We start from the raw sequence: 22,682 nt of genomic DNA on the forward strand, positions 1-22,682 counted from the left end.
CTTGCTGTCTTTTGTGGCTGTCTCTGAAATTGGCACTAGCATTTGAGGGTGAACAGACCCCAGTTCCTGCCCTCAGGGAGCTTACAGTTTGGAGAAGACAGTCAAACAAACGGTAAGCACAGCTCAGCCCAGCCCAGTAATTTCTATGATGGAGTGAACACAGAGGGTTCTATGGTGATCTTAAAAACCCACCAGGGATGGGGGCAGCCAGGAGAGGCTTCCTGGGGGAGTGGATACCTGAGCTGCATTTTAGGGACGCATTCCAAACAGAACCCGGCCCACACTGGCAGCAGCTAACAGACTGGACCAAGGAGCCCTTCCTGGGTGGAATTCCAGCAGGTGTTGGCAGAGTGAGGAATCACAGGCCACTGACTTGAAGCCCAGCCACCTGGGTTTGAATGGAGCTCCTCCCTCTCTGTGCCTCAGCCTTCTCATCCAGAAAGTAGGGGCAGTGACAGTACCTGATTCCTCGCATTGTTGGGAGGACTGAATGTGGCAGCCCAGCATGCAGTAAGCGCCCTCTGAGTGTCTGTTGTTACTGTCTAACATCTGAGAGCCTCAGCTCTCTTACCTGTGAAATGGGGATATCAATAGTATCTATTGTGGGAATTAAACGTGATGGTCTACATAAGGAATTTGACATGGTGCCAGGCATGAAGTTGGTGCTTCTTAGGTGTTTGTGGTTGTTACTACTCCGATTGCCACCTTGCCCACCTCTGACACCCACAGCACAGGCTCTAGGGTGCCCACTGGGCTTCTTGGGTCTGGGGGAACCCTACCTCTGAGGCTGACAGGAGTCTGGACCTCCCAGGCCAGCTGTTGTTTCTGTTTATAGCCTCCAAGGAAGCCCCCACTCAGAGCCTCGTCAGGCACTCCCAGCTGGGAAACCAAATACACCTCCTGCAGACCAACTGCTAACTTGTGTTCCTGTCACTTTGGGTAACGCTTGTCCCATGGAGACAGCGTGTCTCCGCCACAGCCATCATTTTGCAACCTGTGCACCACAGTGGATGACTCATCTGCCCTGCAGAGCTGGGGCTGCAGGACATCGTGCGCTGTGGGACCTTCCCCAGGATGCCCTTGGAGGCAGCAGCTGACCAGCATCAAGTCCAGGGAGATGCTGGGGGATCTGGTTTACATAGCCACTTAGCTGAAATGCAGAACTGTCAGGCCTCATCAGAGCCTGTTAGCACTTTGTCATGGTTTTTTTTTTTTGAGACAGTCTCACTCTGTTGCCAGGCGCTAGGCTGGAGTGCAGTGGCACAATCTCAGTTCACTGCAACCTCTGCCTCCCAGGTTCAAGCAGTTCTCCTGCCTCAGCCTCCTGAGTAGCTGGGACTACAGGCACACGCCACCATGCCCAGCTAACTTTTGTATTTTTAGTAGAGATGGGGTTTTACCATGTTGGCCAGGACGGTCTTGATCTCTTGACCTCGTGATCCACCCGCCTCGGCCTCCCAAAGTGCTAGGATTACAGGCTTGAGCCACTGTGCCTGGCCTGTCATGATGCTTTTTAAAATGATGTGTTTGGGACCTGAACAGTGGACATCAGCATGGTCACGTGGACATCTCTTGGTCACTGACCATGTGCCAAGCATGTGCCAGCTCTCCCCAGACATTGACAGAATCCTGCCAACACTCCCAAGCTTCCCATTACAGATGGGGAAGTTGAGGCTAAGGAGGTTGGGTTGCAGCCAGCAACTGGTAGACCTGGATTTGCCCCAGTCTGCTCGGTCATAGAGCCCTAGCTCAGAACTGCTAACCCGTCCCACCTCCAACGTATCAGAGCAGCAGGATAGGTTAATTTCATATCTGCAACCTAAAAGTTGGTGATTTAGGTTGCTAATCAGCAGAGGCTGTTAGCATACCTATAGAATATGTATAATAACTGGTTTTATTCAAGCCCCGAGGAGTGAGCCCCATTATTTCATCATTAGTTAGGTGGGTGCACCGCCAACAGTGTGAACAATGAGTACATGCTCATTTAAAGGGGAATGAGCCAGATCCTTTACACCAACAGTCCACGCGGCAGGTTTGGTGAACACTGGACATTAGCCAGCCGTCAGAGATTAGCCATCAAGCTGCAGAGAGCCATTGAGCCCTCCAGTCCCAGACCATTGACTCACTGAGAGAGTAAACTGAGGCACAGAGAAGAACAGAGCCTTGCTTGAGGTCATCTAGGGAGTGGAGCCAGAGCTGAGGATGGCACCTGTGCTCATGACAGCGGGTTAGGAGGCACAGCTCAGCCACGTGCACACAGGTGTGCCCCTGCGGGTGGAGCTGCAGAGCCGCAGCCCAGGTGGGCCCATCCAGCCCCCTCGTTCAGAGGCTGCGGCACACATGCCCCGCTCCACCTCCCTGTTGCTTTTCCCCGTGTGTCTCTCTCTGCGTCCACTTCCGTGCTTCTCGGTCTTGGCTTGCTCTTGTGGTTCTTACTCCCCATCTCTGCCCTTGCTGCTTCTCTCTCTGCTTTTGTTTGCCTGCCTGTCTCTGTCTACCTCTCTCCTCCTCTCCCTCCTCTATGCCAGGCTTGCACAAACCCCAGAGATGACCTCAGGGCCTTCCTGCCCCACTGAGTGGTGAAGGGGCCAGGGGGTCGGTGGCTGCTGTCCCACAGCTTTCCCTGAGAAGTGCCATTCCTCCCTTGACATTGAGCTGGGCAAGACTTGGCTTGTGCTGTAACCAGAAATGACACAGTGGTCTGCCCAGAAGCCCATCATAACATCCCAACTTATCTCCTAGTTGGGGCCAAAGTCCATGAGAGGGGACGCTGTGCAGGTTTTTGCTGGCAGCTTTGGGAGAGGGTCCTGAGGACTGCCTAGCCTCATACCCCATCTAGTTCCTTCGAGTCTGACTCCTGTTCTTCCCCTCTCCTTCCCTCCTCTCCTCTCCCTCTCCCATCCCCTTCTTCTATTCCTCCCTTCCTAATATCTCTTTTCCTTTCTTCCCTCCTTCCCTCCTCCCTTCTTGCCTTCCTGCCTTCCTATTTTTTGAGCACTCACTATGTGCCAGGTGCTGTAACTAAGCACTGAGAATTGTGACAAAACACAGTGACCCCCTCAGAGACTGCATGTGCTGGAAGGGACACACATTCGACGAGTCATACAGATGATTTCAGTCCCACCAGCTGAGGCCAGGGTTCTGAAGGGGAGGACTCCCATGTAGACCGTCGGGGGTCAGGGAAGCCCCTAAGAGGAGCTGACATCAGCGTGCCATCTGAAGGATGAATGGGCCTGGGCCAGTGAAAGTGGCATCCTAGACTGAGCCAACAGCTCAGACAGGTGCCTGTGGCACGATGGGTCCTGTGTGTGTGAGGATCACGTGGCCAGATCAGAGGGGGTGAGGAAAGAGGGTGAGATGAGGACATCAGGAGTGAGTGCTGGTCAAGTGGGGACCCGGCTTTATCTTCAGAGTGCTAGGAAGGAATCCACTGGAGGGATGGGAGCATGTGTGCTGAGGCCGTGCTCGACCTTCTGAGAGATGGTCCTGGCAGCTGGGGGTGCAGGGTGGATGTGAGACAGATGGGGGACTCGGCCCATCCTTGACCTCCAGCCCCTCCCCTTCTCCTTTTCCCAGACCCACTGCGACCCCATCCGTGGATGCACTTAGGGATGGACTATGGTGACCAGAGCACTGGCCAGGGAGTCGGGACGCTGGGTTTCAGGCCTGGCTGGGCATGTTTCCCATTACTTGGTCCTCAGTTTTCCCCTCTGTAAAATGGTCATTGAGGACCCAGGAAAGCCCTCAGTGACAAACCAGAGCTAGGAGAATGTGCTGTCTTTGGAGAGACGAGCTTGGGTGCCAGGCAAACTCAGGTTCAAATCCCAGCCCCACCCCTTTCAAACCATGTGACCTTGGGCATGCCAGATTGACTCTCTGTACCTCAGTCTCCGCCTCTGTAAAATGGGTTCCTCGCAGTTCCTACTTCGTAGGCTTCTTGGGAGCTTTCCCTGGCATAATGATTGGCACATTGTCAGCGCTCAGGAGTGTCGGCCCTTGCTGTTGTTGTTGCTGTTACTGCTTGGCCATGGCGCTGGTCTGGCCTGGACACAGGATGAGAAGCCGCCTGGGCCCACGGGGGCACTGAGACAGAGCACATGTCCCCCACGCTGGCCCGGGCCCCATGACCACAGCGCTCCCTGCACAGCTGGGAGTATAGAATTGCAGAGGGGATTGGGACACACTTCTGGAATCTCTCAGAAGTGCTCTGTCAGCTGTGTGCTGCCGAGCACTGCCCTGACTCAGGGTTCTTTCTTAGGCGGATGTGTCAAACGCCCCAAAATACATGCAGGTGTCATCTTTTCCCTTTTTCCCATCTCCTGTGTAACTATATCACCTTTTCTATTTAAGAAGCTCATGGCTACTCACTGCAAAAATACTATTCTCAGAAACATATTTCTCCAGCAAATTGGTATTCCACAGCTACTAGAGGTGAGGTGTTGTTCTAAGTGCTGGGGTACTGTGATGAATGGAACAGCCCCTATCGATCAGGGATCAGCAAACTACTGCCTGAAAGCCACATCTAGCCAGCTGCTGCTTTTGTAAATAAAGTTTTATTGGGACACAGTGCACACTTATTTAGCTGTTAGTCTGTGCTGCCTTCTCATAAACAATAGCAGAATCAAGTAACTGGAACACAGACCATCATGGCCCACAAAGCCCAAAATATTTACCACCTGGCCCTTTACAGAAACAGTTTGCTATGCACTGATGTAGACTGACTAAGAGACTGTTTCTGATTTGTACTTAATTCATGATGTGTACATACACTCCCATTTATGTGTTTGTTTTTACAAAACTGGTGTCACAACACACATTGTTTTGGTACCTTAAAAAACTAAAATTTTTTTGGCCTGGCATGGTGGCTCAGGCCTATAATGCCAGCACTTTGGGAGGCAGAGGCAGGCAGATCACTTGAGCCCAGGAATTCAGGACCAGCCTGAGCAACATGGTGAAACATTGAGTCTACAAAAAATAGAAAAATTAGCCAGGCATGGTGGCACGTGCCTGTAGTCCCAGCACCTCAGGAGGCTAAGGTGGATCACTGAAGTCCGGGAAGTTGAGGCTGCAGTAAGCTGTGACCGTGCCACTGCACTCCAGCCTGGGCGACAGAGTGAGACCCTATCCCCCACCAAAAAAATTTTTTTTTTTAACATTTTCTGGTTGATGGCAAACATCTTTCTGTGACAGTAAATATTATTTCTGAACATTATTTTCTTTGACTGTATTTACCTGTTGCATGGATATTGTGTTTCACCTTCCCTGCCTTATTGGACATTTAGCTAGTCTGTAGTATTTTGCAGTAATAACTAATCCTGCAGGGAGGTGCCCGTGTTCATAGACCTTGGCAGCTGTCTCGGATGGTATCTTCAAGATGAATTTCTGGAACTCAGTGAGTTAAGGATATGCACATTTTAAATCTGGGGACATATGTTGTGGGCTGTTCTAATATATAGCCTTTAGGAGGTGCATGTTAGCCTGGCCTCCCCAAAGCTGTCCACTGAGGCATTCGTCTTTGCCTGCAAGACAAGGGCCCAGAGTTTTCACCCTCCAGTGGCTTTGGGGCTCGGCAAGCTAGTCCAAGCAAGTGTTTTTAGACCTGCCTCAAGTTCCTGAGGTTTTTCAGAGCGTGGAAACCTACCTCTCCTTCTTAGAGCCTCCTGACGCATCATAGAAAAGGTGGGGCAGACAGAATGTTGGGGGCAGGCAGGAGCACTGGGAAAGGAGCCCAGAGCGTGGGTTCCAGTCTCCCCAGCCCCACTTCCCACCCACCAGGAGAACTAACAGTGCATAGCTGTTCCTGTTTCTAGACCTCCGTTTCCTCATCTGAAAAGGAAGGGCCAACTGAATGGACTCAAGAGGGTCCTTCCAGGTCTACATAACAGGATTCGGTGAACCTCATTTGACATATGATCGAACTGAGGTAGGGATGGAGACTTGGATAAATGAGACCAATTCAGACAGAGCTCCCTTGCTGGCTTTGAATTCATCATGTGTATTTTCAGAGTATCTTGTAGATTATCCACCTGCCTGCAGTCACTAGGGTGTTTTCTACAGCAGCCTGTGAAGCCAAACTGAGGTGGAAGAACCTCCTGCTTTAAAGCTAATAAAACAATCCAACTTTTAGAAAGTAAGTTGCAGGGCTAGGTGCGGTGGCTCACTCCTGTAATCCCAGCACTTGGGAGGCCGAGGCAGGTGGATCACTTGAGGTCAGGAGTTCGAGACCAGCCTGGTCTACACAGTGAAACCCTGTCTCTACTAAAAATGCAAAAAAAAAAATAGCTGGATTTGGTGGCGGGTGCCTATAATTCCTGCTATTCGGGAGGCTGAGGCAGGAGAATCGCTTGAACCCAGGAGGCAGAAGTTGCAGTGAGCCAAGATGGTGCCACAGTACTCCAGGCTGGGTGACTGACACGAGCAAAACTTCGTCTAAAAAAAAAAGAAGAAAGTGAGTTACAGGCCTTAGTGTGTGTGTGTGTATGTGTGTGTGTATGTATGTGTGGTTGATCTTGAGGTCTCGTAGCTCTGGGAGCTAAGCTCAAGTCTCGCCAAGGTCTGGTAGAATGATGAGGCGTGACTAACTTGTAACGCACACAGTGTTACAAGGATACTCACTAGAGAAAGTGCTGATTAACAGCTTGCCTTCTTAAACTGCATTTACAAGGTGAATTCCCTTAGATAACCCTACTCCCTGTATGACTCCAAATGTGAGGGTCTGTGTTAAAGAATAGAGAATGCAGTTATAGTCACCGTAACATTGAGACACAGAGAAGTAGCTTGTCCAGGGTCATATGGCAACTGTGTGGTGGTCCTGGTTTCAAGTCCAGGTATTCTGGCTCCAGAAACAGTGCTTGTCCAGGGAAGCCTGCTGAGAAACCGGTGAATGGTAATTATGATATTGTGGAAACTTCTATAGCAGTGCTGTTCACTAGAGCTTTCTACAGTGATAGGAATGTATTCTCCATGCTGTTCAATATGGTGGGTGGCTGTGGAGCCCTTGAAATATGGCTAATGCCACAGGGGAACTGAATTCTTAGTCTTATTTAATGTCAATTAATATAAATTAAATTTAAATAGCCATAAGTGGCTAGTGGTTACTCTATTAGATGGCATAGATGTAGAGACCTGAGGTCTGGGGGACAATGGGAGCCTGGAGCCTTCTGAGCCAGCCTTTCGGGGGAGGATGGTGGGAGAATTCAGGGAAGGCTTCCTGGAGGAAGAGCCATCAAAGTTGAAATCTGAATGATAACTCAGAGGTGGTGGCTGCTCCACTGGGTCTGGAGGTGAGAGAAGGGAATGTGAGGGGAGGAAAATGGGGCTGGAGGAGTCAGTGGGAGGGGCTGGGGGGTGAGAGGAGGGGTACCGGAGGGGGAAGGAACTGCAGAGCCCACCAGGCCCTGCACCCATGCAGGTCCCGCAGGCCCTAACCCTAACCCTAACCTTGACCTTTACCCGAGGGACATGGGGAACTGCGGAAGGGCTTTGAGCAGGGACCCTTGCCGTTTTGGAAAGTAGAATGAGAAGACATACAGGGCGAGGGATGCGAGGGGAGCCCCCTCGGAAGCTGCCACGGGGGGCGAACGGAGAGCTGTCCATAGCTGGATGGAATGTTCCGGAAGGAGATTTTGAAGGACTGAGGATCTATGCAGTGTGGCAGTGAGGCGAGAGAGGAGGCGGGGACGCTGCCCTCAGAAACCCTCAGCCTAGCATTAGGCGGTAGAGGGAGAAAACCCATCCATCCCTGCCTGTTGGAGAGTTCAGATCCCTGAGCCTGAATCCCAAACCTCTGTGGGGAGGACACAGATGGGAGTATAAAGGGAAGCCACCATGTTTTGGTTGGACACCATTTATCCGCAGGGTCATCCACAAAGGTTCTGGAAACAGCCCGCCTGCCTCCTGCCCTGACTTCACCCTCAGCAATGGACCTGACCTTTTGGTTTCCAGAGGCCCCTGCAAATCCCTTCTTCCATCACTCAGCACCGAGGGGGGATCCCCATCTCTCGGGAATTTTAAGAACTCTTTGCCAAGGCTCCATTCCCCTGCCTGACTCGAAAGAGGGCCTGAAAATTGCTCCAATCAGGACGGCTCCCTTCTCCTGGGCACCTGCTTATGTGCCAGGCACTGAGCTTAACACTTTCCAGGGATTATCTCTTGATAGCTCAAAGCAGTCCTTGTTTTTCCAGTGTGAAAACTGAAGGTTGGATGGGTGGAGTCACTTGGCCAGGCCGCACAGCTGGGCAGAGCAGAGACAGCAAGCCCTGCCCCGCTGTCCCCACCCTCGCTGTAAGCTGTCCCCAAGCTATCACTCCTCTGCCTCCCACTGAGCTTAGCACACCCAGGCACAAGCCCAGCATCCCCCCTGCAGCCTCAGGAAAACAAGCTGCTTGGGACAACGACGTCTTGTCCTCCACCAGAAACAACCCCTAAGTCCCCAGCGTCTGACCTCCGAAGGGGATTCAGTTAGGGAATGGCCAGTTCCGTCACATCTTTGGAAACAGTAAGCAGCTGGGAGCGGGCTCGGATGACCACTTCCAGCCCTGCGTCCCGGGGAGAATCTCATCAAGGGTGCTGTGCCTCTGAGTAAGTCAGATGACCTTGCAAGGTGAACACATAACACTTCTCCCCAGCGGGACTGACTGCATCCCTACAGCGCGCTAACAGCTGTCCCCTGTGCTGCTCGTGGGCTTGGAGGTCAGGCAGCCTCTTCCAAAGCTGACTTCTCATCTGGATCCCAAAGCCCTTGGGCCTGGTGACTCTATACCTAGGAGTTTCTCTTATGGGAATAATCGCAGAGATGAGTTGATTTAGCCTCAGGGATGTTCATCATATTATTGAAGAAAATCCTCGGCAGCCGAAAGTCCCAGCTCTTGGGGTCTGTGAACTGGAAAATGCTGCATCCGAAAAGGGAAATACTCTTCACCAGTACGATGGTGATGTAGGTGACTTGACCCTGAGAAACTTGTGGGCAGGACTGTGATGGGACATAGTCTCTGGGTGACGAGTTCTTTTAACATGTATTCTTTGTGACTTTCCGTAATTCCTAAATGTTGTACCATGAGCAAGGTGTCAGGTTGTAACTAGAAACAGAAAAGATCCTACAGACGGAAGAATTCAGAGTGGACGGCAGCTGTCATTCGGGTCTGTGCTGTAGCCATTTAGCAGGGGTGACTGGGGGATTTATTCTGAACTCCTGCCGTTGTATACACCTCATTTGCAGTGTTCCCACGAACATCAGGGGTACATGAGTATCTCCAAAAGGCTAGAGAAAGAGAATGGGAAGAAGGTGACCCTTTATGGGATATTTCCTGAGTGCTGGGCCCTGTTCTAGGAACTGTCATGTTTGCGTCTATGCCGTGGGGGTGACCGTTATTTTCTCACTGAATTCTTATAACTTCTCTGCACCTCAGAGAGGGAAGTGAGAGCCCGGAGGCCACAGAGCAGGCTTTTCCCCAGGCACTCGCTCATTCTGCGTGTGTTCCAGAGAACCTGAGGAGAGGCTGGCTCCCCTGGAGGGAGGAAGGATACTGAGGAGCAGTCAGCCCACCTCCACTAACTAAGCACCTACTGTGTGCCAGGCAGGATCCAAGAAGGGGACAGAAACAAGGGCACATCCCAGTCTTAAAGGGCACATCTGATGAGTTGCAGAATCCTGGAGCCTGCATCTGTGCTGTGACCCTGTGACCTCCCACGCCCAGTTCCCCAGTGCCTAACATGTAGTAGGTGCTCAGTAAATATCTGTTGCTTAAATAACTTACGTGTCACATTCTGCCTGGTACAATCGATTAGTCATCCAGGGTATACAGTTGTGGCTCATGCCTGTAATCCCAGCACTTTGGAAGGGTGAGTCGGGCGGATCACCTGAGGTCAGGAGTTCGAGACCAGCCTGGCCAATGTGGCAAAAACCCCGTCTCCACTAAAAATGCAAACAAATTAGCCAGGCATGATGGTGTGTGCCTGTAATCCCAGCTACTCAGGAGGCTGAGGCAAGAAAATTGCTTGAACTCGGGAGGTAGAGGTTGCAGTGAGCCGAGATTGCGCCACTGCACTCCAGCCTGGGAGACAGCGGGACTCCATCTCAAAACCAAAAACAAGGCTGGGCGCGGTGGCTCGCACCTGTAATCCCAGCACTTTGGAAGGGTGAGTCGGGCGGATCACCTGAGGTCAGGAGTTCGAGACCAGCCTGGCCAATGTGGCAAAACCCCGTCTCCACTGAAAATGCAAACAAATTAGCCAGGCATGGTGATGTGTGCCCGTAATCCCAGCTACTCGGGAGGATGAGGCAGGAGAATTGCTTGAACTCGGGAGGTGGAGGTTGCAGTGAGCCGAGATTGCACCACTGCACTCCAGCCTGGGAGACAGCGGGACTCCATCTCAAAAACAAAAACAAAAGTTTAGGGAGGGGATATCTCCGCGGGTTGCAGTAGCTTTGGGTAAAAAGGATGAATAGAAGGTGGGAAGGCACAAACAAAGCCGCAGAGGCCTGGAGTGTGTGAGACTTGTGTGGGATACAGTATGTAGTAAGCCAGAGCAAGGGTGGGGGATGGGATCAGACAGGAAATGTGGGGGCTCACTTGCAAGGGGCCTTGGATTTCTGCAGGAGGGCAGTAGGGAGCCCTGGAAGGTTTTTGAGCAGGAGGTGATCGGAAGCATATTCTAGGAGAATGTGCCTCCTGCCCTCCCATGGAACAGAACAGAAGGAGTAAAGATGAGCCCCGTTTGTCTTTCTGGGCCAGTCGCACACCCTAACCCCCATCTCCAAATTCCTCACCAAAAGACAGCAACTGAGGCCAGGCATGGTGGCTTACGCCAATAATTGCAACACTTTGAGAGGCCGAGGGAGGAGGGTTTCTTGAGCCCAGGAGTTTAAGACCAGTTTGGGCAACGTGGCAAGACCCCATCTCTACAAAAAAAAATTTTTTTTAAATAGCTGGGCATGGTAGTGTACACTTTTGCTCCCAGCTACTTGGGAGTCTCAGGCAGGAGGATCACTTGAGCTCCACAGGCCGAGGCTGCAGTGAGCTGTGATTGCACCACTGCACTCCAGCCTAGATGACAGAGTAAAGACCCTGTCTCAAAAGAAAACAAAAAGTCGGTGACTGAGCGCATCATTCAAAGCTCAGGCAGCCAAGGCCATCTAAATCATCAGTGTGCCGACTGCCAGTCCGAGGATCGGACTTCGCTTTTGTCCTGAGTGCTCCAGCTTCTCCCCACTCAACAAAGCACAAGCCTAATGGCAGCCACATCACAGGGAATGGCCTTTTAATTTGCGAAGCAGACAAATGAAGGAAGATAGCAGTTCGGTCGTTTAATGGGGATTGATGGCCTGTCCACCGTGTGCCAGGCACTTGGCTTGGCCCTGTGGTCAGTTCTGTGCTAATCAGCACCCTTGCTTTCTGCCTGCTCATTCTGAGGGCTCAGGCCGAGGGCTGAGACCTGCCCTGCCTTCCCCCTCCAAGGACCCAAGCCGGGGGCTGAGACCTGCCCTGCCTTCCCCCTCCAAGGACCCAGGCCGAGGGCTGAGACCAGCAACAGACCAGATAGCAACAGCCCGAAGGATTGATGTGTTCTGAAGCGCAGTGGTTTGCACCTGGGGGTTGAATTCCACTTCACCGGCTGTTGACTGGCGATTTGATTTGGGGCATGTAATTTCATGCTTCTAAAGATGGGGATCGTACTAAGATCCACCCCATGGGATTGTCGAGGGACTGTAGTTCAGCCAGGTGATCTCTTGTCCAGAGCTCAGCCCAATGCCTGTCCCAAGTTCGGTGCCCCACGGATGCTGTGTCTGGGGATGCGGGTGGGAAACACCGTGGTGGAAGGGGCCTGGCCAGGCGGGGGCATGGAGGTGCCCTAGCCAGATCCATGAGCTGGGTAACACTGAAGGTGGAGAGACGCGTGGCCAGCCTGCACTGTGCGGAGGAAACAGAGCCATTGAGGAAGGGCCAGGAGATGCCCTAAGGGGCTCTCCATGCCAGATAGGGTGACCACTTCATCCCAGTGTGTCCACTTTTGCCCTGAAAGTCCCACATCCTGTGATATCTTGGACAAACCAGGACGATTCATCACCCTAGTGCCCAGCCAAGAAGTCTGGCCCCACCTAGGAGGGCAGCAGGGAGCTGGGATGGGTTTGAACTGGGGGCCATGCATCGCGATTTGCGTGTCAGCTGGGACAGGGGTTCTGGGCACTTTTTCTGATAGAAATCTCACCTCTGGCTTGTCTTTGCAGGACCAGCTGAAGCAGTGTTTCTCCCGGAGGCCCGCTGAAGCCAAGGACACTGATACCCTCGTGCACGAAGCCGACAGCCAGTATGGGACATGGACGGAGCAGCGCCAGAGTGGGGAGAGGTGTGAGCGTGTGGCGGGATGCTGGCTGCAAGGGGGCGTCTGGGCTGGAGTTGCTGCAGCCCACCCACCTCCTGATTTCTATGTTGCTAAAACCGCTGATCTGTAATTATCAGAGGAAACCATTCTTGTTTAAAAAAGAAATTTAGGAAGTACAAAAAAATATGGGCCGGGCTATTTAGGAAGTACAAAAAATAGTAAGATGATGGGCGGTGGCTCACGCCTGTAATCCCAGCACTTTGGGAGTCCGAGGCAGGTGGATTGCCTGAGCTCAGGAGTTCAAGACCAGCCTGGGCAACACAGTGAAACCCCATCTCTACTAAAATAGAAAAAATTAGCTGGGCATGGCGGCATGCACCTGTAATCCCAGCTACTTGATTGGCTGAAGCGGGAGAATTGCTTGAACGTGGGAGGCGGAGGTTGCAGTGAGCCAAGATTGTGCCGCTGTACTCCAGCCTGGGCGACAGAGTGAGACTCTGTCTCCACACACACACAAAAAAGATTATGGGTCAGGCGCAGTGGGTCATGCCTGTAGTCCCAGCATTTTAAGAACCCCAGAGGGAAGATCACTTGAGGCCAGGAGTTTGAGACCAGCCTGATGGCGAAACCCTGTCTCTACTAAAAATACAAAAAAAAATTAGCTGGGTGTGGTGGTGGGTACCTATGATCCCAGCTGCTTGGGAGGTTGAGGCACGAGAATCTCTTGAACCTGGGAGGCAGAGGCTGCAGTGAGCCAAGATCACGCCAATGCACTCACTCCAGCCTGTGTGACAGAGAGAGACCCTGCCTCAAAAAAAAAAAGATAATGATACATGAAATATCCAAGATAGGCAAATCTCATAGAGACATAAAACAGATCAGATGCTGGGGGTGGGGGGGTTGGGGAGTGACTGGTCCATAGGCACCTGAAGGTTTCCTTTTGGGGTGATGAAAGTGTCTAAGATGACTGGTGATGGCTGTACAACACGTGTGACCAGTGGCAAATTGTATTTTACCACGGTGATAAAAATTATGATAAATTCACCGATATTAAAGTTGGGTGGAGGTTGATGGAACTGAAAATAGATAAGAAATAGTAAAAGGAAAGCAAAGGTTTTTTACAGTACCTGGGAAAGCTGTTTTTCCCACTGACCCATGAAATGTGTGTTTAGTTGCAAGGATACTTAAATTTCTCTAGAATGCTCCTGCAAGAGCACTGGACTGAGAGTCTGGAAACCCAGGTCTTGTTTTTGCACGTGTCACTGTGTGACCCTAGGAGCCCCTTCTCTCTCTTGGGGTCTCCATTCCCCAGCTCTGACCTTGGGACCTGTGGGACCTGGAGCTTGGACTTGGGCGCACCCTGTGGGTGGGCGCCCCCTGCTGTCCCGCAGAGGCACTGCAGCTTCTCCTCCTTGGGCCACCCCAGGAGCATGACGCTCTCAGTCTTGAACAGTGGCGCCACCTGCTGCCTCTCGGTGGTATTACCCTCATCTCGTGTGGATTTGCCTCAATCCACCCTACAACCCTAACATCCTTTATATGACTAGTAGTAAAATCATCCCAGAGCTGACAGAAAGCATGGTCAAATGCCAGCACACCTATGGAAAGTTCTGCTCAAGGGAGCAGCCTAGTGGTCTTCCAGAGTAGGTCCACCTGTCAGGTGTGCCCACCTGCCCTTTCTCAAGGTAAGGGTTTCCCATGACCTGGAGGCTTTGCTAGGCTCTTGGCTAAGGTGTCTTTTTTAATACGTGGGCAGAGCAGGGCAGCAGGTTGTTAATGACCTAAATCATTTGTAAATTCTCTGTCTTGTGTGGTTCCAGTGACCCAAGCAGTACCTGACTATATTATCATAGGAAGAGAGTTCAGAAGTAGGAGAGAGCCAGGGACATGGACACTGGAGTGGAGCTTCCTGGGCTCAATCCCAGTTCTGCTGCTTGGGGCAAGCTAATTTACATCTCTCTGCCTCAGTTTCCTCACCTTTAACAAGGTGAATATTTAAGCTCATGAGGCCAATTATATTAGTCTGTTTTCACACTGCTATAAAGAACTACCTGTGACTGGGTAATTTATAATGGAAAAAAGGTTTAATTGACCCACAGATCCACAAGGATGGAAGAAGCCTCAGGAAACTTACAATCGTGGTGGAAGGTGAAGGGGAAACCAGGCACGTCTTACATGGCAGCAGGAGAGAGAGAAGAGGAAGTGCCACACACTTTTAAACCATCAGATGTCATGAAACTCAGTATCACAAGAACAGCAAGGAGGACATCCACCCCCATGATCCAAATCACCTCCCCCAACCAGGCCCCTCCTCCAGTTTGACATGAGATTTAGATAGGGACACAAGTCCAAACCGTGTCACCAGTCCTAACTCGTACGATTGTGGCAGTTACAGGATAATCCTCATGGGACTGTTGGAGAGGATTAAATGACACATTTTTTAGCACAATGCCTGGCACATAGGAAGTGCTCAGTATGTTTTCATTGAATGAATGAACGAGAGAATGAAGTAACGCAGATCCCACCACCTTCTCTCATGGTTAACTGTTGATAACAATTTGATCTACATCAGCACTGCCCAACAGAAATACAACATGATGATTTGATCCTATGCAATATATCCATATATTGAACACTCTCTCTACCCAGAATCATGTATCATTACTATGTAGCAATTATAAATAAAAAAGAATTACAGTGTGAGCTGCAAATCAAGACATGTATGTAATTTAAAATGTCCTGCTAGCTACACCAAAAGAATTTTTAAAAAGTGAAATTATCTTCAAGAATGTATTTTATCAAAACCAACAGATCCAAAATACTATCATTTCCATGTGTAACTAACATGAGAAGTTATTAACAAGGCAGTTTACATTCTTTTTTTCCATTCAAAGTATTGGAAATATAGTGTGTAAGATACTCATGGCATATCTCAGCTCTGTCACTTGTCCCATTGCAAGGACCCAACAGCCAGCTGCAATAAGCAGCTCCCATCCAGGACAGCGCAGGGTTAGAGGGTCTGGAGTGGCACAGGACTGACTCCTCCCATTCTGTACCTGGCCAGGTGTTCCAGTCAGTACGTTAAGCAGCACCTCACTGGCATATCTTGTGCTGTTTCCAAAGAGGATCTTCTGCTGGGATGCTGTGTCTGTTGTTACTGGGTCAAGCACACCCCAAGCTATGCTGTCTGCAGCATTCTTCACTTGAAAGCCTGTTCTCTGAAACATTCTCCACAACCATGTCTCCCTTCATTCCCTTTTTTGCAGCTTGGCCACTGAGTCCCCAGATAGCAGTGCCACATCAAGAAAACAGCCCCCCAGCAGCCGTTTGTCCTCTCTGTCCTCCCAAACGGAGCCCACCTCGGCCGGGGACCAGTATGACTGCTCCAGGGAGCAGCGGAGCACTAGCGTGGACCGCTCCAGCACCGACCTGGAATCCACTGACGGGATGGAGGGGCCGCCCCCACCGGATGCCTGCCCTTCAAAGAGAGTGGATGACTTCTCTTTCATTGATGTAAGTCGGTAGCCAGGAGCATGTGGCTGCGTTGGAAATAGTCATTTCTTCTTAAACGGAAATTCCAGCCTCTCTCTGTGAATTGCTACTTCAGGTGTAGGATCTGTATGCCAGGGACCCTTGGAGTGGGTACAGAGGACACTGTCTTTGAAAGGGAATCACTTGTGCATGTATCTTGGACCTGCCATACACCTGCTGTATGTCTTGGGGCAAATGTCTTCACCTCTCTGAAGACCTCCTTATCCACTTGTAACCAGCACCGTCAGCTCCACAGCCTCAAATACCATTGCGTGTGTTCAAATTAAAACTGACCTAAGCCCTAGCCTGCCAGCTAAGCAGGGAGTCTGACCACTTACCCCTGGGAGGTCATCCTGAGGTTTATAGTTCCAAGCATGAAGAGGCTGGAGTTTGCTAAGAATGATTCTGCTGAACGTTCCCACCGAGGTCTTGGTTGGTAGAACAATGTCCCTAGTACCAGGGGATCCAGCTCTCTCTGTCGTGGCTCTTCCAGGACAGAAAGCCCCCTCAGGCATGGGTACCTTTCATGAGGGTCCCAGGGGACAGCCCCTAGAACTCAGCTCTTTCAGGTCCCAAGCACAGCCAGGATGTTAGCTGCCCCCACGTAGCAGGTCAGACAGCAGCCTCCTGCTCTAGCACTTTCCAGACCAGAGCTTACCCTGTTTTCTCCTGGGAGTCCCACCTCCAGGGGTCAGGCAGGTCTTCCTTTTCAACCCTTGAAACCCAGGGGTGGTGTCTTTATTCTCCTCCCCCGACAGTAGGGCTACCTGCCCACTCTCTAGGGGATGGAATGGCCATGAAACCTGAAAGGGACCCTCTCTCCTGGCAGTAAAGCCTCCTAGCTACACACTTGGGCATGGCTGCCCACATTACGCCAGAGGAGGAACACCACTGCTATAGAAAAATGTCTTGGTTTAGGGCTTCGAAGGGGATTCACCTTCAGTGTATGGCCAAGGTCTCTTGCTGGCACCTCTAGATCAGGGCAGAGACAGAGGAAGACACAAGGTCAGCCTTGATTGGGGAACCTGGTTACATAAGCATGGCTATGGTCATGCCCGCCCCTCTAGGTGTCATCGGGATTTAGTTGAGTGATGTATTCAGTTATTCACTCAACAGACATTTATCGAGACCTTGCTATGTGCCTTTCATGCCAGCATCCTGTCACTGCATCATGAACTTTCCTTCTAGAACATATTAAGTGGTTCCTTCTCGATGTCTGTTATACACAACAGTCCCTGACTGTTGACCACTGGCCCAGGCACCTGCTAATGACCCCAGAGGCAAAACTGTCTGCCCATTTTGCAAACTGGCAAACTGAAGTGGCCATGGAATGACTCTAAATGTTGGTGTCCCTAAGCATAGGCCTAACACTTTTTGAAATTATACTGAGGTTTATGTGTGATGCCCACCACAATCTGGGTCTCCTGTGGGGATGCTGAGGTTTATGTATGGTGCAGACCACGATTTAGGTCTCCCGTGGGGACGGTTTGGAGCAGAATGGGGAGGCAGAGGTGGGGCATTAAGGAATCCAGTCTCTGTAGCAGGCTGAGGATGCGAGGGCGGCACCATCTCCGCCTCCGAGGCAGCCTGTCTGTCAGAGTGATTCTGTCCTGCTGTCTCAGAGTCTGAAAGCCTGGCTCTGTTAAGTGGTCAGAGAAGCACCTGCCTCTAGGTGCAGCAGGCACTCTCTGATTTTCGTCCCTCCCGTCTTTTCACTGGTACCATGCGGGTCCCCTCACAAGACGCCACTGCGGCTGGTTTGGGAAGTAGGTGTGCAGATATCAGCTCCCTCCACCACCCCTAGTGGGACATTTGTCACTTACCATCTTTGGGAAATGATCCACTGAAGTTAGCCTGTCATCACCCACTTAAGAGGCCTTGGGTGATGGAATTTCTCCAAAGCGGACCTAAGCGGAAGAAACCAACATTTCATGTAAGAACGCGAGCTTGCCGGAAAGAGCTCTTGGCTGTGAGCCTTGGTCAGGCACTATCTGAAACAAGGGCTTTCCACACCTTAGCTCAGGGAGTTCTCAGCTGCTGTAGGAAGGAGATGCTCTGATTACCTCCTTTTTATAAACAGGGACACCTAAACTCAGAGCAGTGAAGTGCATTGCCCAAGGTTGTAGGAGTTCAGTGAAGGGAGTGGGAGAAATTGTAGGAAAAGGACACAGACCTTCTTGGAAGGCTGGGAGGTTCTTGCAAAACCCTCTGAAGAGGAGTTGACTGAAGGCAGCCAGATTCTCTTATCTGGTGCTTGAAAGCCCAGACCCCTAGCCCACTCCTTCACTTAAAATCTGTGTCTAAGTGCATTTGTTCATAAATCACTAAGTCAAGGTCTGTAAGTCAGACCTGACACAAGGTCACACAGCCAGGATTCAAACCCAGAAGGGTTTGAACCAGAGCTCTGAGCACTTCACTGCTGTCTCCCAGGAGACTTCTGAGCTATGCACTTCCCATCTCCTTACTGGGGCCCACCCAGATGGTCTGCCCTCCCCACCCTTTCACTGGGGATAGTAGTGACTTGGTAGCCCTCACCGACCCCCGCCCACCTGTCCCAGCTCAGAGTGTGAGTCTTCAGGGAGGCCTGTAAACGGGTGTCTGATGTTCAGTAAGCTGTCGTCTCCCTTCCCACCTGCACCCTAGATTATGTGAGTAAAAGAGGAATTGCATGGAGAACCTCTCAGCCTGGGGACTCTGTGTGAATATGGTTGACAGAAGGATTTAGTTAGATATTGAATCCAGTATTCATTCAACAAACAAACATGTATTGAGCTTCTGCTGTGTGCTGATCATTGGTGTAGGTTACATGCTTGTGTAGTGGATGTTCCTGGGAGGGAAAAGGCATTAGTATTATATGCCTACTGGGTACCTGGCAGCCAGGCATGCACTGTACTAGGGCACTCAAGGTCCATTGTTCCACCTGGCTCTCGTCATCAGCCTATGGGGTATGTCTTATGGGGAAATTTAGGCTTTGGGTGTTAGGTTTCTATTAAAATGTGGAAGCACTGGCCTAGGTACCATCTAAGTAGCCTCTCATCTATCAGTGAAGCTGTGTACACCACCCCTGCCAGGGTGGTACCCTCCATTGATGGTTCCCTTGCTTTTTTTCCTTTTCCTCCCTGCTGCCCCTAAAGCAAACCTCAGTCCTCGACTCAAGTGCCCTCAAGACCCGGGTGCAGCTCAGCAAGAGAAGCCGCCGCCGGGCCCCCATCTCCCACTCCCTCCGGCGCAGCCGATTCAGTGAGTCTGAGAGCAGATCACCTTTGGAGGATGAGACTGACAACATGTGGATGTTCAAAGACTCAACAGGTATGCTCATGCCTTCCTGCCTCCTCAGATAGCTCATTGAACAGCAGGAAGGATTTAGACTAAGCCCTAGGAAAAATTCTTGACTTGGAAGACTGTATATCATTAGAACACAATTACATAGGAAACTGATTTCTTGTTATGCAGAACTTATCAGAAACTAGGTACAAAAGTGTTTTGAAGATTAATATGTTAATTGAGGCTCTTTGAGTTACAAGAGACAGAGACACAACTTACTAAGGTTTTACTATTTCTGCCTTTATTTTTATTAAATTCACCCCATACTCTCTTTAGGTTTGCTTGCTGGCCCTGAGTTGAAAGCTCAGTTCATTTATTACCAATCTTTTCTGTTTTCTAATGTATCATTTAAGGCTATACATTTTCCTCTGAGGACTGCTTTGGCTGCATACCATATAAAACCTGAGCTGAATTTTGAAGAATGGATAATGATTAGGGAATGTTATTCAAGGCAGAAGTACCCACAAGATCAAAGGGAGAGAGGTGTGGAAAGAACATTCGGTGTGTGGCAAGAGCATCTCTAAGCAGTTTAGTGTTGCTCAAGCTAAGAATTACAGGAATCATGCTGGAAAGGTGGGCAGGGGCCAGATCATGGAGGTCCCTGATGCTTTGCTAAGGAGTTAGATTTCATCTGTAGATGGAGAGCCAGGAAAGACTTTTAAGAAGAAACAAAATTTCTTCTTGCAGTGGAAACTGGAGCAGCTGACCTTCCCACTCTATCCAGACACAGCCTTTAGTCCTCACAAACATCTTGTAGGTGCCCTTGTTCATTTCCGATTTGCCCATGGCAAATATTAGGATGTCAGACCAGGCTCTGATCTGAGTGAGAGGCATTGCTTCTGACCAGATACTTTAAACAAACGCTTGGAGAGTTCTCTCTCCTGCCCCATCCCATTTCTGTCATTAAAGGACATGTTTAAGTGCCTTGGGTGAGACTTCTTTGCACGCTGTTTTGCTTTTCTGAGCCAAGCTCCATTAAGCCACCTGGAGCAAATGACGACCATAGTAGGGACGAAAGCACACAAATACCCCCAGCTGGAATGTGGCAGCAGCAGCTCTGGCTCCCATCAGCCTTGAGGAGCCAGCCAGGGGCTGGCTGGAGAAGGCAGGGTCTGTGTTTTCTGAGCATACCTCAGGTCCCTGGGTGGCCCAAGGGCTCCAGAGCACCAGGTCTTGCCTTGTCCATCCCGCACCATCCTCCAGTTCTCACTGTCCATGCCAGCATCCAGATCTCAGGGAGGTAGAAGTTCCTCCCATATCACTCCTGGAAGAGTGGACCCGCAGCCCATCACTCAAGCTTGAGTGATCAGCTCAGCCTTAAGCACGGGGCTGGGGTTAAGTCCCAGAAAGGGGAGCCGGGGTCAAGGAAAGTGGCTTTTCCTGGTCCACCTTTGGGCCCCCTTTCTACAAGACACACGAAGCTCTCCATGTTCTCCTCTGAGAGCATAACCTCAGTGCATTGTTGGCTGAAAGCATTACCGTCTACTTCCTGCTTCTGCCAAAGATTTCCTTCTATTTCCCTGACTTGGAATGAGCCAGGGGCCCAAGAGATGGGTCTTCCTGCACCTCCCCCGCTACCCCCCCAACCAAGAGAAAACCTGCTCTGCCTGTCATCGGTATCTTCTGGCAAGAAGCAGAGTTGTGAGGAGAGAGAGCATGAAAGCAGGCACCTGGATTGTCCTTATCTGTAAAATGGGCCGTAGTATCTTCTGTGCAGGTCTGATGTGAGCATTGCATGAGATACTGTGTGCAAATTAGCTGGCACTTAGACCTCAGTACGTGGCAGCTGCCAATCACTTCAGTGCCCTTTTCTTTGCAACAGAAGAGAAATCACCCAGGAAGGAAGACTCAGATGAGGAGGAGACGCCATCCAAGGCTGAGAGGACCCCGGTCAGCCATCCTCAGAGGATGCCCGCGTTTCCAGGCATGGATCCGGCAGTGCTGAAGGTACCAGACCTCTCACCAAGAGCCACCTGGTGGGCGTGCTCCTCAACCTTAGCATCATAAAGAACAGACCCCTTCCTTCCTTCCTTTCTCTCCCTCCCTTTCTTCCTTTCCCTCCCTCCTTCCCTTTCTTCCTTTCTCTCTTCCTCCCTCCCTCTGTCTCCCTCTTTCCTTTTCTCCCTTCTTCCTCCCTTCTTTCCTACATCCTTCTCTCTTCCCTCCCTCTCTTCCTTTTCTCTTCCTTCTTTCCTCCCTCCCTTTTTCCTTTCTTCCTTCCTTTTATCCCTTCCTTCCTTCCTTCCTCTTCCCTTCATTCCTTCCATTTTTGAAATAGTTTAAGATTCAAAGGAAGTTGCAAAAATAACGCAGGGAGTTTCTCCGTACCCTTCACTCAGCTTCACCCACATGATAGTATCTCAGGTGACCACAGCACATTGGCAAAATTAGGAGACTGGCCTTGGTACAGTACCGTTGACAATACTTCTCACTTACTTGGATTTCACCAGGGGCCCTGTGTGGCTGAATCTCTGCTTTCTGTCTTTCCTCCACCCCCAAACCTGCTGCTCTGTTTGGTGTCATAGCTAAGCCGTGGTTTGCTCATCTGTAAAGTGGGCTGAGAATCCAGTTGAGGCCCCCTGATGCTCACCAGTGCTGAGCTTCACACCAGGGAAGCAGGAGTGAACAAACCCAGCCTCCTGAAGCCCTTGAGGAATCCGCTCTGCTGGGGAAGGCAGGCACAGAAAATGATCATTTCCAAGCAGATGACACAGGAAGCCAGTGCTGGAACCACATCCTAGTCCCCTGAATTACACAGAATGCCAACTACATTATGCAATGCTGAGGAGAGGGCTGACTCCTCCCTCCTCCCCACCCTCCAGCTCTCACAAGACTCTCTCCTGGTCCTGGGACCAAATGGCACTTAATTTGGGTGAGGAAAGAGGCCCCTTTGCCCCCCATTCTGTGCCAGACACCATGCGCTTGCAAATTCACTTTATGCTCCAGCAGCCTTGCAAAAGGTAGTTCTTCTCTCGCTTTTATTGAAGAAGAAATGAAGGCAAACAAGCTGGATTGTTATGTGGAACATCTCAGCTCTGAGTGTCCCATGCTGCACACAATCCCCCATGGGAGCGCCATGACTCTGTTACTCCTTTAGTACACGGAGGTTTTGCTTTTGTCATTTCTTGTGAGAATAGAAAGTCAGTCAACAGTGGATGAGCACTCGTCTCTGTAATTGATTTTACAGGCCCTCGAAGTGTGAACGTCTTTCAGCCACTAGGTCGGAGGTTTTCTGACCCCCTCCCCTCCCTTCCCTCCCCTCACTCCCCTCCCTCCTCTTGCAACACGGCAAGTGATCTTACAAGGTAGCCTAATGTAGGAGGTGGAGCCACAGGTCCTGGGTGTCAGTGAGACGGAGGCCCTGGGGTGCACAGGCAGATGCACCCAGTGACTGCTGAGGCAGATCTTGGGATCCTAAAACACAGCTCGAGTCCACTGCGCTCTGAAAACGGGGCTCCTGCCTTTCACTCATCAGTATGAGCTCAGACTTCTTGATTAATTAATCT

At 50.8% G+C, this 22,682-nt stretch overlaps 1 protein-coding gene across 7 annotated transcripts in view; it reads left to right on the forward strand.

The window, feature by feature from the left end:
* KIAA1671 (KIAA1671 ortholog) overlaps positions 1–22,682 on the forward strand; it is a 168,073-nt gene that overhangs the window by 134,391 nt on the left and 11,000 nt on the right. For all 7 annotated transcript variants that reach the window (XM_012454097.2, XM_012454099.2, XM_064367866.1 and 4 more), the window contains 4 exons: positions 12,227–12,345; positions 15,588–15,834; positions 18,987–19,161; positions 20,999–21,123. In XM_012454097.2, coding sequence (XP_012309520.2) covers positions 12,227–12,345; positions 15,588–15,834; positions 18,987–19,161; positions 20,999–21,123 — 666 coding nt within the window. The remainder of the gene's footprint in view (positions 1–12,226; positions 12,346–15,587; positions 15,835–18,986; positions 19,162–20,998; positions 21,124–22,682) is intronic.

Source organism: Aotus nancymaae, unplaced genomic scaffold (genome assembly GCF_030222135.1).
Source record: "Aotus nancymaae isolate 86718 unplaced genomic scaffold, 86718_ANA_hifiasm-v0.15.2.pri h1tg000076l, whole genome shotgun sequence".
Lineage (NCBI taxonomy): Eukaryota > Metazoa > Chordata > Mammalia > Primates > Aotidae > Aotus > Aotus nancymaae.